The sequence below is a fragment of the Phodopus roborovskii genome, unplaced genomic scaffold (genome assembly GCF_943737965.1).
Source record: "Phodopus roborovskii unplaced genomic scaffold, PHOROB, whole genome shotgun sequence".
Taxonomy (NCBI): domain Eukaryota; kingdom Metazoa; phylum Chordata; class Mammalia; order Rodentia; family Cricetidae; genus Phodopus; species Phodopus roborovskii.
In genome coordinates this window covers 17,956,287-17,982,535 of record NW_026126418.1, presented here as the reverse complement: position 1 = coordinate 17,982,535, position 26,249 = coordinate 17,956,287, and the positions used below count along the sequence as shown (strand labels likewise).

At 36.7% G+C, this 26,249-nt stretch overlaps 2 protein-coding genes and 1 pseudogene across 2 annotated transcripts; all 3 read right to left on the bottom strand.

Annotated features, from left to right (window-relative positions):
• Positions 1-765: 765 nt before the first annotated feature.
• LOC127221826 (DDB1- and CUL4-associated factor 12-like) lies at positions 766-2,416 on the bottom strand (annotated as a pseudogene).
• A 2,014-nt stretch (positions 2,417-4,430) lies between these two features.
• Positions 4,431-5,366, bottom strand: LOC127221977 (olfactory receptor 4C15). Its single transcript, XM_051183907.1, has one exon. The coding sequence runs from the start codon at positions 5,364-5,366 to the stop codon at positions 4,431-4,433; it is 936 nt and encodes a 311-aa protein (XP_051039864.1).
• A 19,247-nt stretch (positions 5,367-24,613) lies between these two features.
• On the bottom strand, positions 24,614-25,543 carry LOC127221976 (olfactory receptor 4C15-like). Its single transcript, XM_051183906.1, has one exon. It carries the CDS (start codon positions 25,541-25,543, stop codon positions 24,614-24,616), a length of 930 nt encoding a protein of 309 aa, XP_051039863.1.
• Between the last annotated feature and the right edge of the window lie 706 nt (positions 25,544-26,249).

Sequence of the window (26,249 nt, the reverse complement as noted above, 5' to 3'; positions counted from 1 at the left end):
GCCACCCTGTTACTACCACATCCTACAGAGCAGGATAGAGACTTGCACTGAGAAAACAGATATCACACACACAAAGCATTCAATACAAATCACACTAGCAAAGCATGAAGAATGGAACAGTTTGTCCTATAAGTCCTAGGAGACTATGAATGGCAACCATGTGGAGCTTGAGACTCCCTGCTCTTGGCTAGACCAGACTCAGAACAAAGGCAGAAGGAGACTAGGGAGAGGACATGAAGGGACATTCTTACTTGGGGATACACAGGTGGGAAGGACAGGTAGAGGAGGGTCACTTGGATTCCTAGCATGGAGCCTCCCTTCCTTTACCAAGCCTGCTACTCTTAACTCAACAGTTCTTCTGGTATTTTGACAATATTAGTCAAAAAAAAAAAAAAAAAAGAAAAGAAAAGAAAAAAGAAAAGATACAGCCTAGTCCCAAAGGTGGACTCTAAGTAAAGTTTCTTTAATACAGATAATCTTCACTCTAGCTAGTATCAGTGACACAGTAGTCAAGCACACAAGTACTCTCCCCCCATGCACACACAAAAGAGTCTCCCAGACTGTTACAGAGAGTCTGAAAGCTACTACATAGATATAAAGTGGCCCCATTTCCAACTGAAGGAAAGGTCAAAATGACCCTTTCAGTTCTTTTCAGTATAAAGAAGACAGAGAAAGGACAGTGTGTGTCACTTAAAGGAAAAAGACCAAACAAGGAGACTGAAGATGGAACTTAGTGAAAACTTGTACTTTGGGAGAAAGTTGTCATTAACTCCACAGTCTAGTATAGATTCCATGGAGCCTACAAGGGAGGGAACCTCCTGCCACAACAGCTTCCTTCTGATTGTCACAGTTGATGTGATAGTGTATGTAAACATCATTGGGGAAGAAATCAATGTCCCAAAGTAATTCCTCCAAGTTTCATTTGATTTAGTCAGTCCTTGACAGGAATTAGTTTCAGATTCTCCCCTTTGAGTTTGGACTTGGACCTATAACAAGCTGAGAGCCTCTCCTCCTGAAATCAGTCTGCTCAAATGTCATAGAAGAGCAGGGAGCCCTGCCCTGTGTCCATAGTGATACTGTGTTAATAGAATCTCAAAGATGGGATGAAGCTGCCATGCGCCCTGGAGCTGACTTGATTGAGTTTTTACTGCAGCTACTATGGATCCAAGAAAGTCAGCTCCAGGGAGCATGGCAGTGGGATTATATCTTGGAGAGTCCACTGACCATTCACTACCATGGACCACATTCTCTTGATAAGGCAGTTTGGTGAAAAAGAGTTTAGACAACATATTTTCAGCCTTCCGGAGATGAAAGTAGCCATCCAGCAATACTACTCCCTACTCTTTGTATCCTCACTTGAGGGTTGGTAACCTCCTTGAGGATATCCTTTAATGCCCTGTGAGTGATATGAGCATAATTGTAAGGATTCAATAATTAGTAGTCCATATGCAGATGCAAAAGATCTCTTTAAAAGACAGATACCACCCATTTAGGCTCTCTTCTTCTCCCCCCACCCTTCACCCCACCCCTGATCTTTTCTTTCCTGCTATCTTCCCCAGGTTTCTCCTGGGACAGACAGTACTTTTTCTGTCTTCTTCTTTTCTTCTGTTCTATCTGCGTGTCTCTACTTCTTTTCTCTTTCCTTCCCCCTCCCTCTCCTTACTAATAAAACTTCTCGCTTAAGGTCTATCTACCTGGCGGGTTTGTTCCCCACCTCAGTCACCCTGGCCTGAGATGGAATCCGACATGTTCCCGCACCTAAGGTTCCCATCCAGCTTTATCATAACAGTAAAGGTGATACATTATGTCTTACATCACTTAGAACCATTCTCTGGGCCAGATACTGTCATTAGTATCATTGATACATGCAATGGAAAAGATCCAATCCTTGTGTCCATCATCAACTAGACACATTTGATATAATGTATGCATCAGATAGATGGAGAGACTGGGTTGTCTTGTCCTGTGGCTAGGAGTGTTCTATAAGGATTCAACTCAATGACATGGATACTATAGCACTGCTGAGTCACAATTCCAGGTTTCTGGTCTTTTAGAACAGGAAGCTTGGTGATATGACTCTGAACATCCACTACAAAGAACATATTGCATTTTGTGCCACACACCACTTGCCTATGATTCAACCACTGTGAGGTAAACACTTTATTAAGGGTCAGAAGGTGAAATTATCTCTCCTGGAGGGGATCAGGAAGTTGTGCAGCAAAACCATGTAATATCGGAAAGTAGTTGGTTTTATTCTGCAGCCTGACTTTCTGGTTATTCAGGTAGTACACTAGGGATCTCTTCACTGGCGGGAGTATTTTTCTTTTGTGCAATGATCCCAGACAAACTGAGGGCCCTGAGCATCACTTCAGAAAGCAAGCACTTTCTGCTTCCTGCTAACAGCTTTCCCTAACATAGTGCCTGCTTTGCCAGGTAGCCATGTGAGGCCAGAGGAAGCCAAGGGCAGCAGGGCTGCAGGTTATATGCTGTCCCTGCACCCAATGTGCTTCACTACACCTGGCCCAGAAAATGGCCTGGACTCCAAGGGCAGCAGCCCAGCCAAGACATGCTCTTAGAGGGCAGGGAAAGAACGGGAAGGGAAGGAAAGGCAAAGCAGGCACAAGCAGCTTTTCTACAGCCAGGTCTGAGAAACCATTAAATGGTTTAAAGCACTGCTTCATGGACTCTTGTTTTATTAACACACTACAGGATGTGCAGAACTTAAGTGATTAATAAAAAACAGCAAGAAAACCTACAAATATTAGCTCTCAGAAACACTACTTTTACAATGAATTAATTCAAGACTCACGGTTTATTTTCTTTAAATGTAAATTTTATACATGTGCTTCAACAAAATAATCACATGACATGAATTATATCTCATATCAGGCAATATGTACTAGGTAATGGTCAGCAATCAGAAGCTAACATTAGTCATTTTAAACCATTCTTGGTACTTTCTATCTGCTTTGCTTAACTATCCATTATCTGTTTCTATTAGAAGCAGTACAGAATAACAAACTAAGAATGTGTGAAAATGCATTGTGGCAGAGAGTATAAGAAATAGTTTTAAACAGTTTTTAAATTACTGAAAATTTTAAAACTTAAAACAAAGAATTAAAAAATGCAGAGCCACTTACAAACCAAGGATTATATGCAATAGTGTTTGGTGTGGCAGTTAATCCTCCTCGAACAGATCTAACATTTCATAATCCTACTGATTTAAAATTTCATCTCCTAAGGCATGTGTGTGCACAGAAATGTAATCCCTCCAAAAGCAGAGTTAGGCAAAAGGGTTTGAAGCCAGATGAGTCTACACAGCCAGAGAGGAATTTATAGTGACACCCTGTGTGAAAATAAAATCTATCTTCACATATAACATTTGAAAATATGAGTTTTCTAGTTATGTTTCTCTCTGTGTGTATTTCTAGTTTATGTAAACTCAATATCACTAAGAAACCTATATTCCTCTGGAATACTTTCAACATGCCTGTCCTCCCAAAATCAAGACCAAGTTATAATATGTATTTTAATAGATAAATCACTTTAAATATTTCCTGAGATTTATGAGACTATACACCAACTGACTTTAATTTTTTTAATTATTTTTTAATCTTCACTGCTTAAAAATGTTTGTGTAAAAAACCAAAATATTGCATCCAAAATTAACTAGACCTGAAATATATAAAACTCAACTGTTTTGAAAGAGGATGTAGTGCTAATTGTTGTTTGTTTTGAGCTACAACTGTCACTAAATTTTTATTTTTATTGATGGATAAAATATATTCAATTCAGAAACTATGAAATTCAATGTGAAGTTTTATAACATCCTTTCTGAATGGGCATTTGTAACTGTATATATGCTAACTTTTATATGACAGTATGAGATTTCAATTCATAGTTAAAGTGTGATGTCACAAATGGATTCCTCACTTACAGTTTTACTGAATTTTCCATAGCATAGTGACCTGGATTTTCATGTAACAGTAATCATGAAGGGCTCATAGAAGTAAATATGGATGTTCTTTTTTTCACTGTACAGTAAGTTACTAATTATTTGATATTTTGTGTATATTTAATTGTGTGCTTGTGTGTGTGTGGAGGGGGTTGGTTACATGTATCTCATAGGTGTGAACATGAAGAAAGTTTTGATAACATGGATATGCCTGGGCAGGCATATCCCACTCTAACAAAATTTATTGAGAAAAGGTCTGTAACTGAGTCTTGAGCTGGATATGTTATGCAGAGATTAGTTGTTAAGTTTGTTCTTGGGACCTGTTTGGTACTGATTCAGGAACAGTAGTTTAAGGGTGACCCAGCACACCTGGCTTTAGAAATGAGTGTGAAAGATCCAAACAAGGATCCTCATTATTACACTGCAAGGACTTTTCTTCACTGAGCCGTCCCTTCAGTCTTCTAAGGACAAAGTTTTAATATTTATCAGAAACCACTACCAGCCTCCTCCACATTTTCCTGATGGCAGTTATCATTTCCTTATTCCTGAAAGTATATACCATAGGATTAAGCAATGGTGTAAGGACATCTGTAAACACAAACACATTTTTCTCAAAAGGGAATGCAGATGTAGGTCGTGCATATATTAATAAACAAGGAACAAAGAAAAAAACTACAACAGTAACATGAGATCCACAGGTGGACAGAGCCTTGCGACGCCCTTCAGAGCTGTGACCTCTCAGAGAGTACAAAATGACAATGTAAGAAACAAGCAAAAAAGAGAATATAATGATGCAGATAGACCCACTGTTGGCAAACACCAAAATGACAAAAATGTGTGTGTCAGTGCAGGCAAGCTTCAGCAATGGGAACAAGTCACATATGAAGTGATCAATGACATTGGGTCCACAGAAAGGCAATTGCAAAGTGAAGCCCATTTGTATGATAGAATGCAAGAATCCTCCAGCCCAGGCCACACCCACCAGAGTGCCACAGAGCCTCCTGTTCATGATGAAAGAGTAATGTAAAGGTTTGCAAATGGCCACATAGCGGTCATAGGCCATGGCTGCCAGAATGATCACCTCCACTGCAGTAAGAAAGTGCACAGCAAAGACCTGTGTCATGCAGCATTCAAAGGAGATGGCCTTCCTCTCATAAACCAAATCTGCAATCATCTTTGGTGTGACAACAGAAGAAACACATGCATCCAGGAAGGATAGGAATGCCAAGAAGAAGTACATAGGGGATGCCAGCAGGGTTGGACTGTAGACAATGGTCATCACAATAATCATGTTTCCCACAAGAGTCACAAGATAGACCAATAAAAATATGACAAATGATATTTTCTCAATTTGGGGGTTCTGTGAAAGCCCCAGGAGTATGAACTCATTGACAAAGCTCTGGTTATGCATGATTCTCCAGAGGTTTTTGAAAGCAAAGTGTATTCATGAAACTGCAATTATAAAAAAAATGTATCTCAAATTTAGTATGTTAGCACCAATGTGGTGATCTTTATATAAAATTATCTTGATTCATTTCATTACCATTCTGAACAGAAGAGTGGAATTGTATTTTGAAAATTATGCTCAGGTCTCACATAGTAATGCGGTAGAAATAACTGAGCAATTGAAAATAGCCAAAACTTTAATACTTGAAACAAAAACTATATGTGTTAGAGAAGCCCATATTTGACTTTTCAGCTTTTATCAATCTCAAAAGTTTTCTTGTAGTAGAATGTTCAAAGTCAGTTGGAAGATGTACCTTAATAATAAACTGAAGTCTACAATTTATTAATCATATCTGCCATCTGCATTGAACAAGGTAGGGATTAGTCATCTACCATGATGAATTGAAGCTCCATCTACCAATAGAAGAAAAGAGAAAAGATAAAATGTACATTGAAAATTCTGACAAGTTTTGTCTCAAAACATGAAGTATATTGTAATTCAAATCAATTAATCTGTTCTTCAAAACATATACCATTCTATACAACAAAAACTACAATGAACTTGAACCTAATAATTCTGAAAATTCACTTTTATTAATTAATGTATAATGTGACCAGAGGTTATAAAAATAATGATGCTGTCATAATGGCTAAGTGGAATAGAAAAATAAAACTGGGCAGGGCTCAGCTTTCTAGTTAAAAATTTGAGACAAGTGTAAAACTTTTAACTAAAATTTTAAGTTCAAAGAACAAGATATTAAACTTGGATTTTAAGAGCCTCTATGCCCACCATCCATGACCTCTCCTGAGAATCAACAAGGCAAAGAATAAGTTTTTTTTAAGCAATCAGAATTCCAGAGTAGATGTGGTCTTTGTACCATCTTCCTCTGTCTACAAAGGTACTGCATCTTATTCCATTGTCATATGTGAATTAGGCATAATATAAAAGACTAATAATTGAAAATTGAGCTAAATATACATAAAAATCTCTTCTTTGGTTAAAACTAATATATCTTTGTATTGCAGTTTGATCATATTTGATAATTTCATATTCTTGTCAAATAAACTCTTAGTGAAATAATGTAGCACTGTCAGCTGAAACTGACCATCTGCATTTGAAACTTTCTGTTATAGTTATTTCTGTAAATACAAAATGAGAAGAAATACAATGTAATTAGAAATTTAAAAGTTGTTTTATTCAACTATGGGAGGACCTAGGAGAAATGGCAAATGAATGGATATTAACAAAATATATTATAAATATGCAATTCTCAAACAGTGGATAAAATATTTTAAAAGTAGTTAACAAGACAGTTTTGTATATAAATAGTCACATGATTGGACAAACTACAAGATCTCAAGCTTATGGTCCATGAATATAAATGGAGGTTGACAAGGTTTGTTGCAACCAAGATGGACACAACGTCAGTCAAGCTTACTTGACTTGAGCTACTGAACCTCCAGTTGCAATCTTTGGGATCATAGGATCACAAATAACAAATTCATTGTTTTAAGTATATTTTTAAAAAATATAAGTCAAAAATAACTAGTGACTATTGATACATTGTACTAAGCAGTACCTACCTGTCCACACTGGGATGACATACTGAATAATTCAAAAGAAAAATGTTTTTCCCATGATCACATGATAAAGTATTCCAATTACAGTGAAATGGATTCAGTCATTAATACACTTAGAAAACATTGGAAATTATTCCAGAAACCTATTTTTAATTCTGAAATGGTATTTTATATCTCAAATTTTACTCTAAAAAATAAAATGATAGTAGGGAATTTTACAATAAAATACTATATTATCAAAAATGTGATGCTATAAAAATACTATAGAACACTCATGAGATATTTAACATGAAAACAATAACGAGTCACTACCCCTTGCTAGTATAAATAAAACATTAAAATATAAAAGATAAAGCATTTTAATAGTTAAGTAATAAAAGCAGGCAAAATGAGTGTCAATTTTTATAAATTAAAAGCATAATATATTATCTAAAAGGAAACAGTAAATATGATATACTTCATTTGTAAAACTCCCTTGCAATTATAAAATTATTTAAAATTAACGATCAACAAAAGTCCACAAAAACAGCTTTCTTTAATATTGTGATGAAGGATATGCATTTTACAAGCCATCTACCACATTAGCAAAAGTGGAAGTAATGGGCTAACATAACAGCATCACACACCTTTCCCTATGATATTTCTACAAAGGGCCATAACATTGACTCAACCCATTATCATATCCATGGCTCTCTGATATCAGATCTATATTCTCATGTATTGTTTAACTAATTTTCTTTGTACTTATCTTGAAATATTCCATGACCATCTTTTCTCTAACAGCCGTGTATTTGAAAATTCTGTATCTATTCTTAATCTTGCTCAGGAACCCTCAGAGCAAGAAGTATGGTCGCTGAGCCGTGTCCTGAGCAGTGATGTTGGGAAGGTTTCTCATCATCTCTACCATCCACAAAGCCTACTCTTCATTTTTGTCAAGAAAACTAATTACAGTACCATTGTATCTACAAAAGAACAAAACAAAACAAAACAAAACAAAAAAACATTCTTTGTTAATTGTGTACACAAAACTAAAAGTATCATATATAAGAGCAGAATAGTTATCATTGTAAATACTTTAAAATATATTTAACACAACCTGCCATTTAAAATAGACATTAATAAATTAAAACCGTATTTGACACTGCATCAATATTAAGTTCCACAAGTATACTTTATTACTAATCTAACATTATTATGTGCCAAAAAATTATTTCCTGTGTTTGAAGCCAAGCAAATTCCTCTCCGTGACTGTGAAATATACACTGTTCAAACTTTTAATCATTTCTCTCATTCTTGAAGTGTTGCTCTGCTTCATTTCCCAAATATCTCAACTTTACTTATCTTGATTTCTGGTATGTAGGAGAAGGGATTTTTTTTCCTATTCCATTCATATCCTTCTTGATGGGTTTCTGAAACTTCTTGGATGTCTATAGACAAGTCATGCCAGGACTATCAGCACTGAAGAAGTTTGTAGCTTCATTCACTCAAGATACTGGACAGTTTTGAGATATAAATCTCATGATTATTGGAACTTAGCAAGACACAGTCTGACTTTCAGGTATTTAGTGTCCTTGCTTATACTGTATTATTATACATTTATGGAAATAAAAGAGTTTTATACTTGATATGAATAACTGTCTATGGTATGGCACCACTTCCATTCACCATGTTTCTACTAAAAAAAGTCTATATAAAACCATAAAGCATACTAAACATCACATTTTGTGTGTACTAGTTCATAAATGACCATGTATTTAGAAAAATAAAATAGTATTAGATAGATGGATGAGGGGAGGAAGGGATTAAGAAAGGAACCATGGAAGGAAGGAAGGAGGCAAAGAAGGAAGAAGGGTGTTTGTCCTCCAGTAAATGCTAAGCAATGTGGAAATTTGAATAATTATCAATAGTGAAGTGTTGATCTCTGGGCACCTCTTGTATTGTTTTAGTTGCTGCTGGAACCATTGACTTTGGTCACATTTCTTGAATTTGAGGAATCTGAGTATCAGAATTTATGCAATTCTCTCAAGAACAAATAGCTATGAAGTGAAAGCCCCATGGTTTATTAAACATTAACCTGCCAACAATATCTACAAATTAAATCAACATGATAACATGGACTCACTTCTGAAAATATAAAAGTGGGCCCTATGAATCTCACAATATGTCAGTTCTGGAAATTCTCTGAAGATATAGGTCTCCTCTTCTCTATGGTATAGTGTCCATCAGTCTTATTCAAGATTGTTTGCTGTTTCCATCTCTTCCTTTTGCATCTAAGGGAGAGCAAGAGAACAGCTTTGTCAGTGTGTGCTGAGAACATTACCTCTGCTTCTCAAGTCCTGTGCTCATCATGGTTAATGAGTAAAATATAAATGAAGGAACCAAAATTTTTTCTTCACTGTATCCAGAATTTAAAGATTTTCCCTGAGACATCATGAATTTGTGAGAGTGATTCTTAGTCCCTTCAGGGTTTATTAAATGCCTGCCCTCATGGGATCCTAAGACATACTTTTCTGTATGTTTATACTTATAACATTATTCATAATGCTTTCTGTCCATTCATACTTATTTTATGTGTTTTTAAAAATTACATTAAAGTTCTGTTTGATAATGATTTTGTATGTAGTCTTTTTCAGATATAGAGCACAATTTTATTATAGATGAATAAAGTCTTTCTGTGATATATTTAATCAAAATTCTTTCTGTCACAAGGAATGTTTTAATCAGCCTGTCTAGAAAATGTTTACTGTTTTGGAAAACAAGAGATTTTCCTTGGATAAAGCATCATGTACATATACGGTTTTATATAAGAAATACTAGCAAATATATTTTTATTTTCTCTAAGAAGTTTTAATTTTTACCAGTTTTCACAGTCATGTGTGTACACATGTATTATGATCCTACTGACCATGTATTTGTCTCTTTTTGCTATCTTCCAGTTCTACTTCTTTTCAATTACCTCTTCCTAAATTTATATGTCTTCATCAACCAATGTGTTATTTGTGGTTGCTCATTCGAGTGTGGATAGAAAGTTATGACTGGACATTTGGAAAGTTACAGGTGGCTATATACGTGTAGACATCTTTACCAACATCCATTAAATTCAGGAGGGATGAAAACTCATGAGTTTCTTCATATTATTAAAGAAAAAAGTTGTGCCAGTGTTGTCAGGCAACCTCAATCTGATGCTTGTTAGTGATTAAAATGCCCATACCACACATAGCAGATAATGTATCATAGCACACTGACCCATCCCCTAGGTCATATATTCTATAGTGTCCTCCATTTTGAGCTTTTTCTTGGTCTGCAAAGAGTTGATGTAGCTGTCCAGTTTAGACATGAGCATTGCACATTTACTTATTCTCAGCACTTAGCTGAAAATCTCTATATTAATACCCCCCACACTACAAAAAGAAGCTTATCTGTCTAATCATGAAAATAATCTAGTGATATTAATATGGATATTTAGAAGACAGTTTGATAGCTTAGTCATTTAGAATTATAATAATTGTGGTTTCTTCATGAATATTTGTGACCTCACTAGTAATAGGTATTTTACAGCTTTCTATTACCAAGTATGTATTACCTCATGTTGCAATTGATTCACATGCAATCAATCTAGTAGTGAATGATTACTCTCCAAACAGTTATGGCACTATTGCACCAATAGGCATAGTCCAAAGCTGCTGAAGATATTGGATGGTCTTCTCTTAAAGCCCACATAGCACCTTCTGAAAGTACTTTTCTCAGGGGCTCTCAATTTTGAGCTCCTATGAAATAAAAAATGTCACATACTTCAAACATACAATGGCATTGACCTCACCTTCCCCTTATAAAGGAGACATACCAAGAAAAAAGAATGCCATACAAAATAAGAACATTAGCATAATGATCTTGAAATCTTGGGTATTCAGTCCTTGTGGCACCTGGAAAATCTGAGGGATCATCTAGGTTCTAAAGATATTATCTCCTACCTTGTCAGTGTCAGTAATGTCTCTTTGTTCTGCCAGATACAATACCCTAGGCACTCAACTGTGGACTTCATGCCTACAAAACCAATACCTTGTTGACAATGCTCTCAGTGTTTTTCTGTTTTTGTTTTTGTTTATTTCTTTTCTCCAACTTGAAATATAGCCTTACACCCCTGTCACGAGAGGTTTTTGCGGGGCTGCAATTGGGGCCAGCCGAGGGGCCCCAACTTCGTACCTGAGTGGGGGGGTGTGGATGAGGCAAAGGCTACCTATAGATAATAAAGAAAGAGAGAGACAGAATAAAGGTCAGGAGGACAGATCAGTCAATGCTGAAATGCCACATTTATTTTTGACACTCTTTATACCATAACCAAAAAGTGGAAAACATTATCATGCATATGGAACAGACTTTTCTTACTCACTCCAAGGGTTCAATAACCACACCTTAGCTCTAACTTCTTGTTCCCTAGCCTTGAGATCAGGAGTAGCCATATGTCAGATTCAACTTCTCCTTCCTTAGCCTTGACAGTCAGGAGTAGCTACACCTCAGATTCAGGTCTATTGGTATTTAGACTAAGATGGCCTAAATATCCTTCTGTAGCCACACCTTTGACCTTAAGGCCTTGTGACTTGCTGATAGCTTTGAACTGTGTCTTTGTGCCAAGATGGAGTGCAGCCATCTTTATGGGCACCCACAAATTCCCCCTTCTTAATATAATTTAAAAATATCTCTGCTTCTGTTACAGGACAGATGACTGTGTCTGTCTTAGGTAGTCTTCTTCAACCTTCCAGACTTACCTGTCTTGGGAAGCACACATTCTGTCATGTGTGTCCTGGCTTAGGTAGCTTGGAGGCAAAAAAAAAAACTTTACCTGTCTCTGACTACCAGCCTCTGTAATAAAGAATATTAGGGGACAGTTCATATCTCGATGCCAACACACCTGAGCCAACTTTTCATCAAGAGTTCACAAGCAAGTGCGATAATGCATATGCTTTTGTAGCTATAGCATCTCCTGCAAAAGGAGAGGATGAATCAAGATAAAATGGCCTTTTAAAATTGATCTGAGATGTCTTGAGTGGCTTGTGCTATATCAAAATCTAAATGATTCATAAGCATCATGTCTAAATCTTAACAGAATGAGCTGACCTTTTCTTTATAACATATCTAGTATAGCAAAGGTTGTAAACATTAATGACACATAATTGACTAAATTACAATTCTCACAATTTCAATCCAATCACAGGATCTTCTATATGCTACTCCAGTGAAAACATGCTCCTAGGCAGATATTCCTTAGAAAAGTAACTCCTTCAGCTACATTCTCAGTTCACGTTCTTTCCAACCAGAGGGTTCAGATTTCACATGGCACTTCATTTAATGAATGTGAATTTGTTACAATGACGCTTTCTAATATCCTAGTGCAGAGCAGAGATTTTCTTTGAACTATTGATATATATATATATATATATATATATATATATATATATATATATCAATACATAACTTGTCAGCCAAATTTAACTTGCTCAAATTCTTTTTCACCCTGGAAAACTAGATACTTAAAATAATCTTTCTTCCCACTGTTTTCTTTAAAAAAAATACTGTGGACATGAACATATGTAGTAAAAGGAACCACAGCACAGACTCTGTATTCTCATGTACTAAAACTTCTTCTACTCAATAAACTAAACCATCACCTTAAAATTCAACTTCATTCAAGTTCTCAGGACACAGGCACTAGAGTTCAGATTCTTGAACAACATGTCACACAAATGGACACCAACTCAGTTTCTGATTGAGTTCCTTTGTGACTATGAAATCCCAAGAGTCAGTCTACCATTATCCACAGACTCTAGACACTAAAGGAAAATTTCACTTTTCATCTTATCTGTTAGTTGTTGTGAATGGTGTTTACTGTGGAGGAACAGATCTGTGATATGTAAATGATGTACATATGAGTAACCTGCAGATGCCAAAGATATATATGATTTGTTTGTTTTGTTTTGTTGTTTTTTTTTTTTTTATTTTTTTTCCACTCCTTCATTTCCACCCCTCCCTCCCTGTCATCAACTTCTCCTCCATTATTTCTCTTCAGACACAAGTTGTTTTTCCATGAATCATCCAGGCAAGGTGGATTAAGTTGCAGTCTAGGATCCTTCTCTTCTGTCAAGGCTGGATAAGGCAACCCAGTAAGACAAATAGGTCTGAAAACCAAGTGTCAGAGTCAGAAGCAGCCCTGCTGTCAGAGCCAGGAGTTTCACAAGAACACTACATTACATAACTGTAACAGAGGTCCTAGGTCACACCCATCCAGGCTCCCTGGGTGTAGGCTCAGTCTGTGTAAGGCCCCATGAACCCAGGTTAGTTGTTTATGTAGCTTAATTTGTTTATTTTTAGTGACCTTGACCCTTCTGACCCTTACAATGTCCCCTCCCCTTCATTCATAGGATTATTGGAGCTCTGCCTTATGTTTGCTCTGTGTCTCTGCATCTATTCCCATCAGTTGTTGGGTGAAGCCCCTCTGGTGACAGGTGAACTAGGCATCAATAAATGAGAGTAGCAAACATCAATAGTAAGTTGGTTTTTTAGCCCATCTTGCTTGGTTCTATACTAGCTCTCTGGGGTATCCTGCCTCAGGGTCTTTGCCTTCAGAGGTAAGCTCCCTCTCATGGTCTCTAGCTGGGCCCACCATTACTTGGTCTTTTAAATAGTTTCTTTGCCATCTTTACTCCAGCATATCTTGTAGGCAGAACAAATAGTTTAAAAGGTCGATGGGATGGCATCCCAATCCCTCCACTGGAAGTCTTGCCTGGTTACACTAAATGTACAGTTCAGACCCTTTATTACTAAGAGTGTTAGCTAGGGTCACTGTCATAAATTCCTGGGAGTTTTCATTATACTAGGTTTCTAGCTCCTCCCAGAGATGCCCATATTCCAGTAGCCTCCCTCCCAGTACTCTCTCCCTCCATCCTCCCCACACCTGAACCCTCCTTTTCTCATCCTCATTCCTTCTAGCTCCAACCATTCTTACACACTGATAATGTCCATTCTATTTCCTCTTTACTGTGAGATTCCCTCAGCCCTCTCTGTTACTGAGTTTCATAAAACTAAAAAGCTTATATAAGGCAAAGTTCTCTGTCAAAAGGACCAAATGGCAACTCATAGAATGGAAAAAAGATCTTCACCAAACCCACAATTGACAGAGAGCTAATCTCCAAAATATATAAAGAACTCTAGAAGCTAGACATCAAAAACACAAATAATCTAATTAAAAATTGGGTATAAAGATCTAAACAGAGAATTCTCAATAGAGAAATCTCAAATGGCCAAGAAATACTTAACAAATGTCCAGCATCTTTAGTCATCAGAGAAATGCTAATCAAATTGGCCCTGAGATTCCTTCTCATTCATGTCTGAATAAAAGTGACAAACCATCCCCTGCCACTGGACCAGCAACTACCTAACCCACTGGCTCCTCTGGCACTGAAAGGCACAGTGACTGCCTAATGTACCAGCTCATCTGGCACCTGAAGGCACAGGGACCATTCAAACCACAGGCCCCAACTGCACCTGGAGGAAGAGACCCTAACTACACATGAAGGAAGAGCAACCACTAGAGCTACAGAAACCACTGGTACTGATTAGAGGAAGAGATGGCTAGACAACAGTGTAAGAATGCATTCAACAACACAAAGAGCAATATGGTACCACTAGAAACTAGTGGTCCTAGCAAGGCATGGATAGCCCAACACAGACGAAGTAGTAGAAAACAACTTAAAAGTAACTTTATGAAAATGATAGAGACCCTTAAAGGAGAAATAAAAATTTTCCTTAAAAAATAAACAGAGGAATACACAAATAAAAAACTGGAAGAAATTAATATTTACCTTAAAGAAAGCCAAGAAACAAAGAAAAAAATCAAACAAGTCCAAGACTTGAAAATTGAAATAAAGGCAATAGCTAAATTCTGGAAGTGAAAAATCTAGATAAATGAACAGGAGCTACAGATGTAAGCTTAACCAACAGAATGCAAGAGATAGAAGAAAGAATCTCAGCCATTGAAGATACAATACAGGAAATAGATTCATTAATCAAAGAAAATGTTAACTCCAACAAATCCTTAACACTAAACATGCAGGAAATCTGGCACTCCATGAAAAGACCAAAACTAAGAATAATAGGGATAGAAGAAGGAGAAATCCAACTCAAAGGTATAGAAAATAAATATTAACAAAAATCATAAAAGACTACCTTCCCAACCTAAAGAAGGACATATCTATGAAGTTACAAGCAGTTTACAGAACACCAAATAAACTACCCCCCCTTGCCACATAATAAAACACCAATCATACAGAATAAAGAAAGAATACTAAGACCTACAAGGAAAAAAGGCCAAGTAACATATAAAGACAGACCTATCAAAATTATACCCAACTTCTCAATGAAAACTCGGAAAGCCAGAAGGGCCTGGACAGACATTCTGCAAACACTAAGAGACCATGGAAAGCTAGCAAAGCTTTCAATCACAATAGATGAAGAAAATAGGAAATTCCATGACAAAACCAGATTTAAAGAATACCTATCCAAAATCCAGCCCAAGAGAAAGTTCTAGAGGAAAACTACAACCCAAGGAAGCTACCTACATCCACGAAAACACAAGAAATAGATAATGTCACAACAGCAAACCCCAAAGAAAGGAAACACACAAATACTACCCATACTAACAACACAAATCACTGGTCACTAATATGCCTTAATACCAATGGTCTCAATTTGCCTATAAAAAGACACAAGCTATCAGAAAGGATACAAAAATACAGGACCCATCCTTTCCTGCATACAAGAAACATACCTCAAATTCAAAGACAAACATTATTTCTGAGTAAAGGGTTGGGAAAAGTTTCCCTATCTAATGGACCTAAGAAACAAGTTAGTGCAGCTATCCTAATATCTAACACAGTAGACTTCAAACTAAAATTAAGCAAAAGAGACATAAAAGGACATGTCATGTTTATCACAGGGAAAATCCATCAAGATGAAGTCTCAATTCTGAGCACTTATACCCTAAACACAAGGGCATCCACATTTGTAAAAGATTTAAGACTACGCTTAAATCCTGCTTCAAATAGTGAGAGAATTCAACATCTCACTCTCAGCACCAAATGGGTCTTTTCGACAGAAACTTAACAGAGATCATAGGGAACTAACATGTTATGACACAAATGAAGTTAACGACATCTATAGAACATTCCACCCAAACACAAAAGAACACAAAAAAGAACATACCTCCTTCTCAGCACCTCATGGAACTTTCTCTATAATTAACCATCTTCTTAGTAACAAAAAAAAAAAAAAAAAAAAAAAAAAAACTAAACAGATACAAAAAAAATGGAATAAACCACTGCATCTTATCAGATCACCATGGTTTAAAGTTAGAATTCAACAACACTGTTTGTAGAAAGCCCACAAATTCTTGGAAATTGAACAAAGCTCAACTGACTCACCACTGCTATGTAGTTGCTGGGAATTGAACTCATGACTTCTGTAAAACCAGCCAGTGCTCTTAATCTCTGAGCCATCTCTCCAGTCTTGAAAAATAGTTTGTTTTTTTAAATGCAAAAGTGGCAGCTCATGCTGGAGAGTATGTGGAGCAAGGGGAATATTCCTCAGTTGCTGGTAGGAATACAAACTTGTATAGCTACTCTGGTTACTCACAAAATTGATAATCAGTTTACTTCAAGACCCAACATAATAATACTTTTGGGCACATACTCACAGGATGCTTCACCATACCAAAAAGACACTTACACCATGATGTTCATATCAGCTTCATTTGTAGTAGACAGAATCTGGAAACAATCAATTGAAGAAAATGTGATATTTTTACACTGTAGAGTATTACTCAGCTAGCTGTTAAAAGCAATGACATTAGGAAATTTACCAAAAAAAATAAATAATGGAATTAAAAAAAATTATACTGAACGAGGTAACCCAGACTCAGAAAGAAAATTATGTTATGTATTCACTCAGAAGTGGATATTAGCTATTCAGCATTAGGAGAAACTTGCTAGAACCTACAGATCCAGAGGACCTAAGAAACATGCCTTCATCTTCTTCCTCCATAGAATCTTCTAGCTAGATTCTGTTACTGAACTGGAATTCACTAGTGAGGCTAGACTGACTGGCCAATGAGTTCTAACACTCTCAGGTCTCTACTGTTGCGAATAGGTTTTCCCACCAGCCTGGTCCCAGAGCTGCACCAGCCCCAAATAACACACAGAGACGCTGTATAAGATATAGTGCTGTTGGCCTATTACTAGCACTCCTTAATTGGCTAGCTCTGTCTTAAATATTAACCCATTTCTATTAATCTAACTATTTTTACGTGGTATTATCTTACCGGAGAGAGGGCCTGGACCTCTGTTCTCCTGATCCTACATTTTGAATCTCCTCCTACCTCTTCCCTGAATCCTCCTTATCTCCCAGTCCCTCCTGTCTTGCTCTCCTATTGGCCAACAGTGCTTTATTCATTAACCAATACAAGAAACATATTTACATAGACCCCCACTATGCATATTGCCTGTTTGAACTGCTCTTGCCAACTTGCCAAGGTCAAGTTATGGGAAAAGTACAGCAGGAAACCAGGTGCTGCTCTCATCCGATGCCAACCAGATATCTGTGGTCTGCAGTCTGGACCAAAGCAAGGTCAGCAGGACAGTATCCAGGACTCTGAGATAGTCATTACTGAATTCTGTGTATTCTTTGTGCCCAACCCGAATAACCAACTATCCTTGGTTAACTACAATCACTTCATTTAGATGAAACAATGAAATCCATGTAACCATGCTTCTGCTTCTGTAAGCCTGCTTCTTGCCACCACAACCCTATATAAACTGCATATGTTTTAACTACACACACTCTCTTATTCTCCTGAAAGACTGAAGCATCCATAGGTACCTGTGTGTAAACAATAAACAGCCTCTTGCATCCAGTGGTCTGGTCTCGTCTCTTGGGGCAAGGGCCCCTCTCTGACAGGCTTCTAACTCTTGGGGCCTTTCAACAGAATGACATTTCCCATCACTCCACCTCAATAATTCTTGAATTACTTGTATTGTAGGCATTGACTTTTCCTTTTAGCTTCTGTATGAGTTCTATATCCTCATACTTTGTAACAAGTATTGTATGACTGAGCCATCATTTGATCTCTCAACTTTTTTTATTTTGCATAATTACTTAGGTAGTTTTGTGCTTTTATTTTTAAAAGTTGTATATTTATTAAATTCAGGGGATAAAAAGAAATTGAAAATAATAATCCTTAAATAATAGCCAGAAAGAGAGAAATAGGAATACTGAGAGAGTAAAATGCACAGTGAATGATCCAAGATCCCATCCACAGTAGGAATGCATACAAGTGAATTTTTCAAAGGGCAAGTTTTATGTATGAAAAAGAAAATGACAAGATGACTTAGAACAAGTCAGTATTTTAATCTGGGGTTAATTTTAATTTTTTTCTGAGTCATTTCCTTTCTTTTATTTGTTTTGTTGAAATGTAAACTTGATATTGTACCGTTTTATGGATGCATAAGTTTTTAATCAAATCCATCCCCTCTAATTTCCTCTTTATCCCACTCACTGAGCATTCTTAGTGTTGTGTATTTGTACACATACATATTATCATCTTCTGGGTCATGTTTGGATTTTCAGAGTCCATATCCCTAAATATAACTGACTCTACCTCCCTCGGAATGTATCTGTTGCCATTGGCTCCTCAGTTAAGAATGGAACTTCAAGATCATATCCTTCATCTATGCTCCAGTCTTGCACACACAAATCATGTGATAACCTAGCACCCATCTGTCAATCTTGTCTTCTCTATGCCATATACCACGATATTATTGGCCCCTCATTAATAGCTAGAAACCAGAAGAGGATATCTTGACCATATTGGGAGCCAGCAGGAATAGGGGGCAGTGAATGGAAAGTTAGGAGAAAGAGAAGGGGAGAAGAGAAGAACAAGTGGGACCAGGAAGATTGAGTCTGGAAAAGAATAGAGGAGAGCAAGTAAAGAGAAAGCATAATAGAAGGAGCCATTTTAGGTTTACAGAGAATTTTTGCACTAGGGAAATGTTCAGAGATCTAAAAGGATGACCCCAACTAAGAATCTAGCAATTGTAGATAGGATAGTCTAATAGCCCTTCCCCAGATAATGAGATTGATAACTACCTTATATGCCATGCTAGAGCCCTCATCCTGTAGCTGATGGAACCAGAATCAGACACAAACATCTGAATACTGAACCAAACTCCTGCCATCCTATTTCTGAGAGGAAGAAGTGATGAGCAAAGGGGTCAAGACCATGCTCAGAAACCCACAGAAACAGCTGACCTGAACAAGGGGGAACTCATGGCCCCATAATGATAGCTGGGACACCAGCATAAGACTGAACCAGAACCCCTCAATGTATGACTGAGTTTGGCAGCCTGGGAAATCTATGGTATCTCTGACAATGGATCCAGGATGTATCCATAAATATGCACAGAAAGACTTTGGGGCCCATTCCGCATGGAGGGATTTTCACTTAGCCTAGAGACATGCCTTGAGAGACTTTGATGATCTCTCAAGGAAGGCCTCACCCTCCCTGGGGAGTTAATTGGGGATGTGATGGGGGTCTTGTGGGGGGAATGGGAGGATGGGAGGGAGAGAGAACTGGGATCAATGTGTAAAATAAAAAATAAATAAATAAATAAAGGAAAAGAAAGAGTTCCAATGATTCCAATAATTATAGTTGCTTCCAATGTTTCACTGGATTCAGGACAGTATTCACTTAAGTATTCACTTAAGAATATTGAGAAGTCAATGCAGAGTGAATATTTATAATCAGAAAAACAATGTGATCACCTTAATCTTGTTTTATACTTAATAAACTGATATTTTATCTCTATTATAATTTAATAAATGCATACACATCCAAATCTATATCACATCTTTGTCATCTGCTTTATGTATTGTAAGTGTACATTTTTGTTTGTGTCCATGTATGTATTTGTGTGTTGTGTGGTATGAGATACATGTATGTGTATATATGAGGGTTGGATGGTATTTCTCTCTATACCATGAGTATAGCATCAAAAGAGGGTACTGACTATAACTATAACACTAAACATCATACACTTGTGCCAATCTCTCCACTAAATATAGAACCCACTCTTATTAGAATAGATTAGCACTCTGTTGAACCCATTGAATCAAGTCATTTTAATTTCATGAGCATTGTGTTAAACATATACTGACATAGTTTGCTTTTCAGATGGGTGCTGAAAATTCCCACTCATATCCTGATAATGGATTAACAATTACCCTTACCCATTGATCAATGTATGGGTAATCTTTTAATAATTATCAGAAACCACTATCAATTTTCTCCACATTTTCATGATGGCATTTTTTCATTTCCTTTATTTTGGAATGTGTATGACATAAGAATGACCAACAAAACCACAACTATAATATGTGATCCATATATAGAGCTTTATGTTGCCCTTAAAATTTGACAAGCAATAAGGAGAAGATAATGGTGTAGATAGAGCCACTATTTGCAAATGTGTTTGTGTGAATGCAGGCAACATTCAATAATGAGAATAAGTCACATAAATAATGATTGTCAGAAAGGCAGGTGCAATGTAAAAGATAATTTGGGCAGTAGAATGCAAGAATCCATGTGCCCTGGGTACCTCAACCAAAATGCCACAGAGTTTCCAGGATATTACGGAAAATCCTGGAGAAACGGTTTGTAAATGGCTACTTAGCAGTCATAGGCTATAGCTGCCAGGAAAATCACCTCCACATCAGTGGAGAAATAAACAGTAAAAAATTGTTTCATGCAACATACAAAAGAGATAGCTTTCCTCTTAGCAGGTTGGACTACAACTATATTTGATATGACAGTAGTAGAAGTAGATGCACCCAGTATATAAAACAGAATATAAAAACAGAAATTATGGAGTCTCCAGCAATGAAGGGCTGTAATAGTGGCTGCCACAATTATCTTGTTGCCACAAAACTGTTGCCAGGTAGACCAACAAAAGCACAATAAATTAATATTTTCTCAATCTATTAGTTCTCAGGAAGCCTCAGGGATTTGAACACTTTGATAAAGCTCTGGTTTTATGTGATTCTCAAAAGGATGATGGAGGCAAAATAGGTTCATGTTAATCTGCAAATGATAAAAATATGTTATACACATTAATCATATTTCAATGAACATGTTTTTGCATTTTTACACAAAATTACCTTGAATTTAATGGAATCAATATAATATGTGGGTGTTTTCCATAGTGAGAATTTTAATGCAGTATTTTTCCATCTAGTATTCTCTATATAAACATTAAAATGTCATTTTATGTTGTCTGTGTTTGAATGAAACCTGTTCATAAAATGAAGAGAGTAATACTGATTCAGTAGTGATGTACCAATCACTTATATATGAATATTGGTGGCAACACATAACTGAAGGAAATCAAATAATTGAATACAATATAAACCCTTGTGATTAATCAGCTGACAGTTATGCAATGTTAAGGTCTTTGATAAAATACTATTCTACAAACACATGTTGGAGAGGATGTGGAGAAAGGGGAACACTCCTCCACTGCTGGAGGGAGTGCAAAATCATACAACCATTTTGGAGATCAGTATGGCAGTTAGTTCCTCAAGAAAATGGGAATTAGTTTACCACAGGACCTGGCAATCCCCCTCTTAGGCATATACCCAAAGGATTCACATCCATGCAACAAAGACATTTGTTCAACTATGTTCATAGCAGCACTATTTGTAATAGCAAGAACCTGGAAGCAACCTAGATTCCCCTCAATTGAAGAATGGTTAATGAAGATGTGGCACATCTACACAATGGAATACTACTCTGCAGAAAAAAATAATGGTATCTTGAAATTCGCAGGCAAGTGGATGGCACTTGAAGAAACCATCCTGAATGAGGTAACCCAGTCACAAAAAAGAGGAACACAGCATGTACTCACTCATATATGGATTTTAGACCTAGATCAAAGGATCACCAGCCTATAATTCACACCACCAGAGGAACTAGGATAAAAGATGTGTTCTAAGAGATTCATATAAAGTCCCTCACAGAACCCCCAGAGCTCAGGGGAAGTTGGGGGTGGGGCAGAGAATGGAGAGAGAAGTGGGAGAAAATGAGGGGGAGGAAAGGAAAACATGTGCAACCAGGAAGATTGAGCCTGGTTAGGAATAGAAGACAGGAAAGAGAGAGAGAGAGAGAGAGAGAGAGAGAACATAAAAGAGGGAGCCAATATTGGTTTGAAGATAAAATTGAACACAAAGAAAGGTCTAGAGAACTACAAGACTGCTGCCAACTAACAATTTGAGCTTCCGTGGAAAGGCTACCATAAATGCCATTCCTGCAGAATGAGATTAACAACTAAGTTATCCATGGAGCCCTCAACTAATGCCTGTTGGAAACAGGAGCAAAGACCCATACATAAACACTGTGTCAAAGTAGAACCCAGATGCAGATGGGTAGGACAAGACCAGGCGGCAGAAACACATACAGGCAGCTTACCTGAACAAGGAGGAGCTAATGGGCCACCAGACTGATAGCTGGGAAGCCAGCATGGGACTGACTCAGCCCCCCCTGAATAGGGGTCTCAGCCAGAAGGACTGAGCAGCCTAAGGGACCTTAGACAGTGGAGCCAGGATGTATCCCTGGTGCACGAAAGGACTTTGCAAACACACCCCCCCCCATGGAGGGATAACTGCCTTAATCTAGAGACAGGATAGAAGCCCTAGTCCCTACTTCACATGACCTGTCATATCTACATGACCCCAACTGGATAGCATTCCCCTACATATGAAATTGGGGTGGGAGGATGGGAGGGGAGGGTGGTTAGAGTGCTTGTGAGAGGGCAGAGAGGGTAAAAGGGAGGGAAGGAGGGAGGGAGGAAGGGAGGAAGGGAGGGAGGGAGTGAGGGAAGAAGGGAGGGAGGGAGGGAGAGGGAACTGGGATCAACATGTAAAATAATAAATTAAATTAAAAAAAAACAATGCTTTGACTCCAAAATTTAAGTTCAAGGACAAGTTACTGGGGAAAAGGATTTCTATTTTTGTTTCCACAGAAAATGAAAGGATGTGGATTCCTTCCAGACTAATGTGATTTGATCAAGCCAGACCACCTGAAACAGAGTATCAGGTGATCCTACATTCAAAACAGCTGGACAAAGCAGCCTTATAGACTACAGCCAGGATTTCTGAATCTTCTTCAAATCCCACATGACAGCGCCCCTTACCAGCAGGAAGTAGTTTGGAAAGAACAACGCCCAAATTCCCAAATATTGTCTATAAATATTTGTTTTCACTTAAATGGACTTAGTTTTATAAAATAAAAAAAAACATGATTTAATATTTATGAGATTGTTTGATAAAATACTATTCTATAAAACATGATTTAAAATTTATGAGATTGTAGGATAAATGTATTTATAAATAGCTTACATGCTCATCTCCAAGTGTTAGCAAAGAGTCAAAATGAAAATGTTAAAGTATCACTCAGGTTTCATGTTCCTATCATACTAAGGGAATTTTATTAACTTTGAGACCCAGCTGTTTTTCTCATGGACAGCTCTTCCATAAACCCTACATAAATAGGTTAGGTCTATCATATGTGATATGCAGGATAAAAAGAAATCTTATGAGTGATTGGATAAATAAAGACAGACAAATAAGTTAATTTACACATTATCATTGACAAAGGAGAAAGGACATAGAAATGCAATGAATAAACAAAGCACAGAGCATGCTACTCATCTCATAATGTAATTAAGAATTTCATACAATGAAGATACTTAGGAATAAAGGAAATCTCTCTAGACTCTTGAGATTTGTATTCAGATCCAGATCCTCACCATTTCCTGTGGCATAGAACAAGTACTTTATGACCCTAAAATGACACAAGCCTTATGTTTTAATTATAAAAATTGATTTAATAAGAAGATCTTCTATAAAAATCACATAAAAATAATGATGAAATAATAAATGTACTAGGAGAATTTAAGTATTAAAAATAAGTTTTCCCAGAGAATTACACAGCTGAAAAGACTATTGTAGTCGAGTCTCAAATTTGCATAGCCAAAGCTTATTAGTGATCTTGTTTAGTTTTATTTGCAAAGAAAATTTTTATTTTATTGATTACATTTGTTTCAGTGTGCAATGCATTCTGATATTCTTAATTATCAATAGTGCAGTGGTTAGATCCCATACCCATTCCCAAGCATTTCTATTCCATGTAGTCTTCTTGGAAAATGAAAATCAAATTAGGTAAGGGGTTCAAAGGGATCAAAACCACCAAATGTGGATATTAACTAAATCTTATGTTTATCTTTTATGTTCTATTTAAGATGCTCAGTAGTTCTTACTGACACCATCATTTCTTCGCTATAGCAATTTCTAAAGTGTATTTTATAACATTCACAGCAAAATATACAGTGTGCTCACAATGTATGGTCATAGCGTTCCTCATACTATCATTTAGGGTATGTGCTAAGGATCCAAATAAAGGTCCTTAATATGAAACAACAAGTATGTATATGCACTGAGCCATCTCCTCAGCCCTTTAAGTACATTGTTTTAAAATTAACCAGAAATCACTACCAGCCTCCTACACATTTTTCTGATGGCAGTTATCATTTCCTTATTCCTGAAAGTGTATACTATAGGATTGAGCAATGGTGTAAGAACATCTGTAAATACAAACACATTTTTCTCAAAAGGGAATGCAGATGTAGGTTGTGCATATATTAACATACAGGGAATAAAGAAAAAAGCTACAACAGTAATGTGGGATCCACAGGTGGAGAGAGCCTTGCGTCGCCCTTCAGAGCTGTGACCTCTCAGAGAGAATAAAATGACAATGTAAGAAACAAGCAAAAAAGAGAATATAATGATGCAGATAGACCCACTGTTGGCAAACACCAAAATGACAAAAATATGTGTGTCAGTGCAGGCAAGCTTCAGCAATGGGAACAAGTCACATATGAAGTGATCAATGACATTGGGTCCACAGAAAGGCAATTCCAAGGTGAAGACAATTTGTATGATAGAATGCAAGAATCCTCCAGCCCAGGCCACTCCCACCAGAATGCCACAGAGCCTCCTATTCATGATAGAAGAGTAGTGTAAGGGTTTGCAAATGGCCACATAGCGGTCATAGGCCATGGCTGCCAGAATGATGACTTCCACTGCAGCAAAAAAGTGCACAGCAAATACCTGTGTCATGCAACATTCAAAAGATATGACCTTCCTCTTATAAAGCAAATCTGCAATCATCTTTGGTGTGACAACAGAAGAGACACATGCATCCAAGAAGGATAGGAAAGCCAAGAAGAAGTACATAGGGGATCCCAGCAATGTAGAACTGTAGATAATGGTTACCACAATCATAACATTACCCACAAGAGTTGCAAGATAAACCAATAAAAATATAACAAATGAAATTTTCTCAATTTGGGGATTCTGTGAAAGCCCTAGAAGTATAAACTCATTGACAAAGCTCTGGTTATGCATTATTCTCCAGAGGACTTTTAAAGAAAATATATGAACTATGCAATTATAAGAAAAATATATCTTAGATGCAGGCAGATCTCTGAGAGTTCAAGGCCAACCTGCTGTACAGAGCAAGAAAAATATATTTTACAAGTTTATTTTTATAATAAAGTATCAGCAATGTAATGCATCTTTATGGAAATTATCTTGATTGATTTGAATGCCATGCAGAATAGAGTGATGGCAAATTATTTTGAAACATATAATTAAAAATCACATAGAATTGAAGTAGAAATAATTTAATTATTTAAAATATTTACAATTGTTAATTTTTTCAATAAATCCATCATTGATGGAGAAACTCATATTTAAATCTTCAGCTTCTGTCAATCTTTAAATGTTTCATGATGTAAAATATAGAAAGTCAGTTTGAAAGCATATCTTAAAAATAAACCAGTCTATGCTTTATTAATCATGCCTGCCTTCTGAGTTGAACAAAGTAGTGCTGAGTTCTGTACCATGTTGAATTGAAGCTCCATCTACCAAAAGAAGAATAGATAAAATGTACATTGAAAACCCTGACATTACATGTTTTATTTCAAAGCATGAAGTGTATTAGAATTTGAATCAAGTAATCTGTTCTTCGTAACACAGAAAGTTGTCTACGAGAGAGTAACTGCCACTAACATAATGCTAATATATAACTTTTAAAAAGTTAATTTTACCA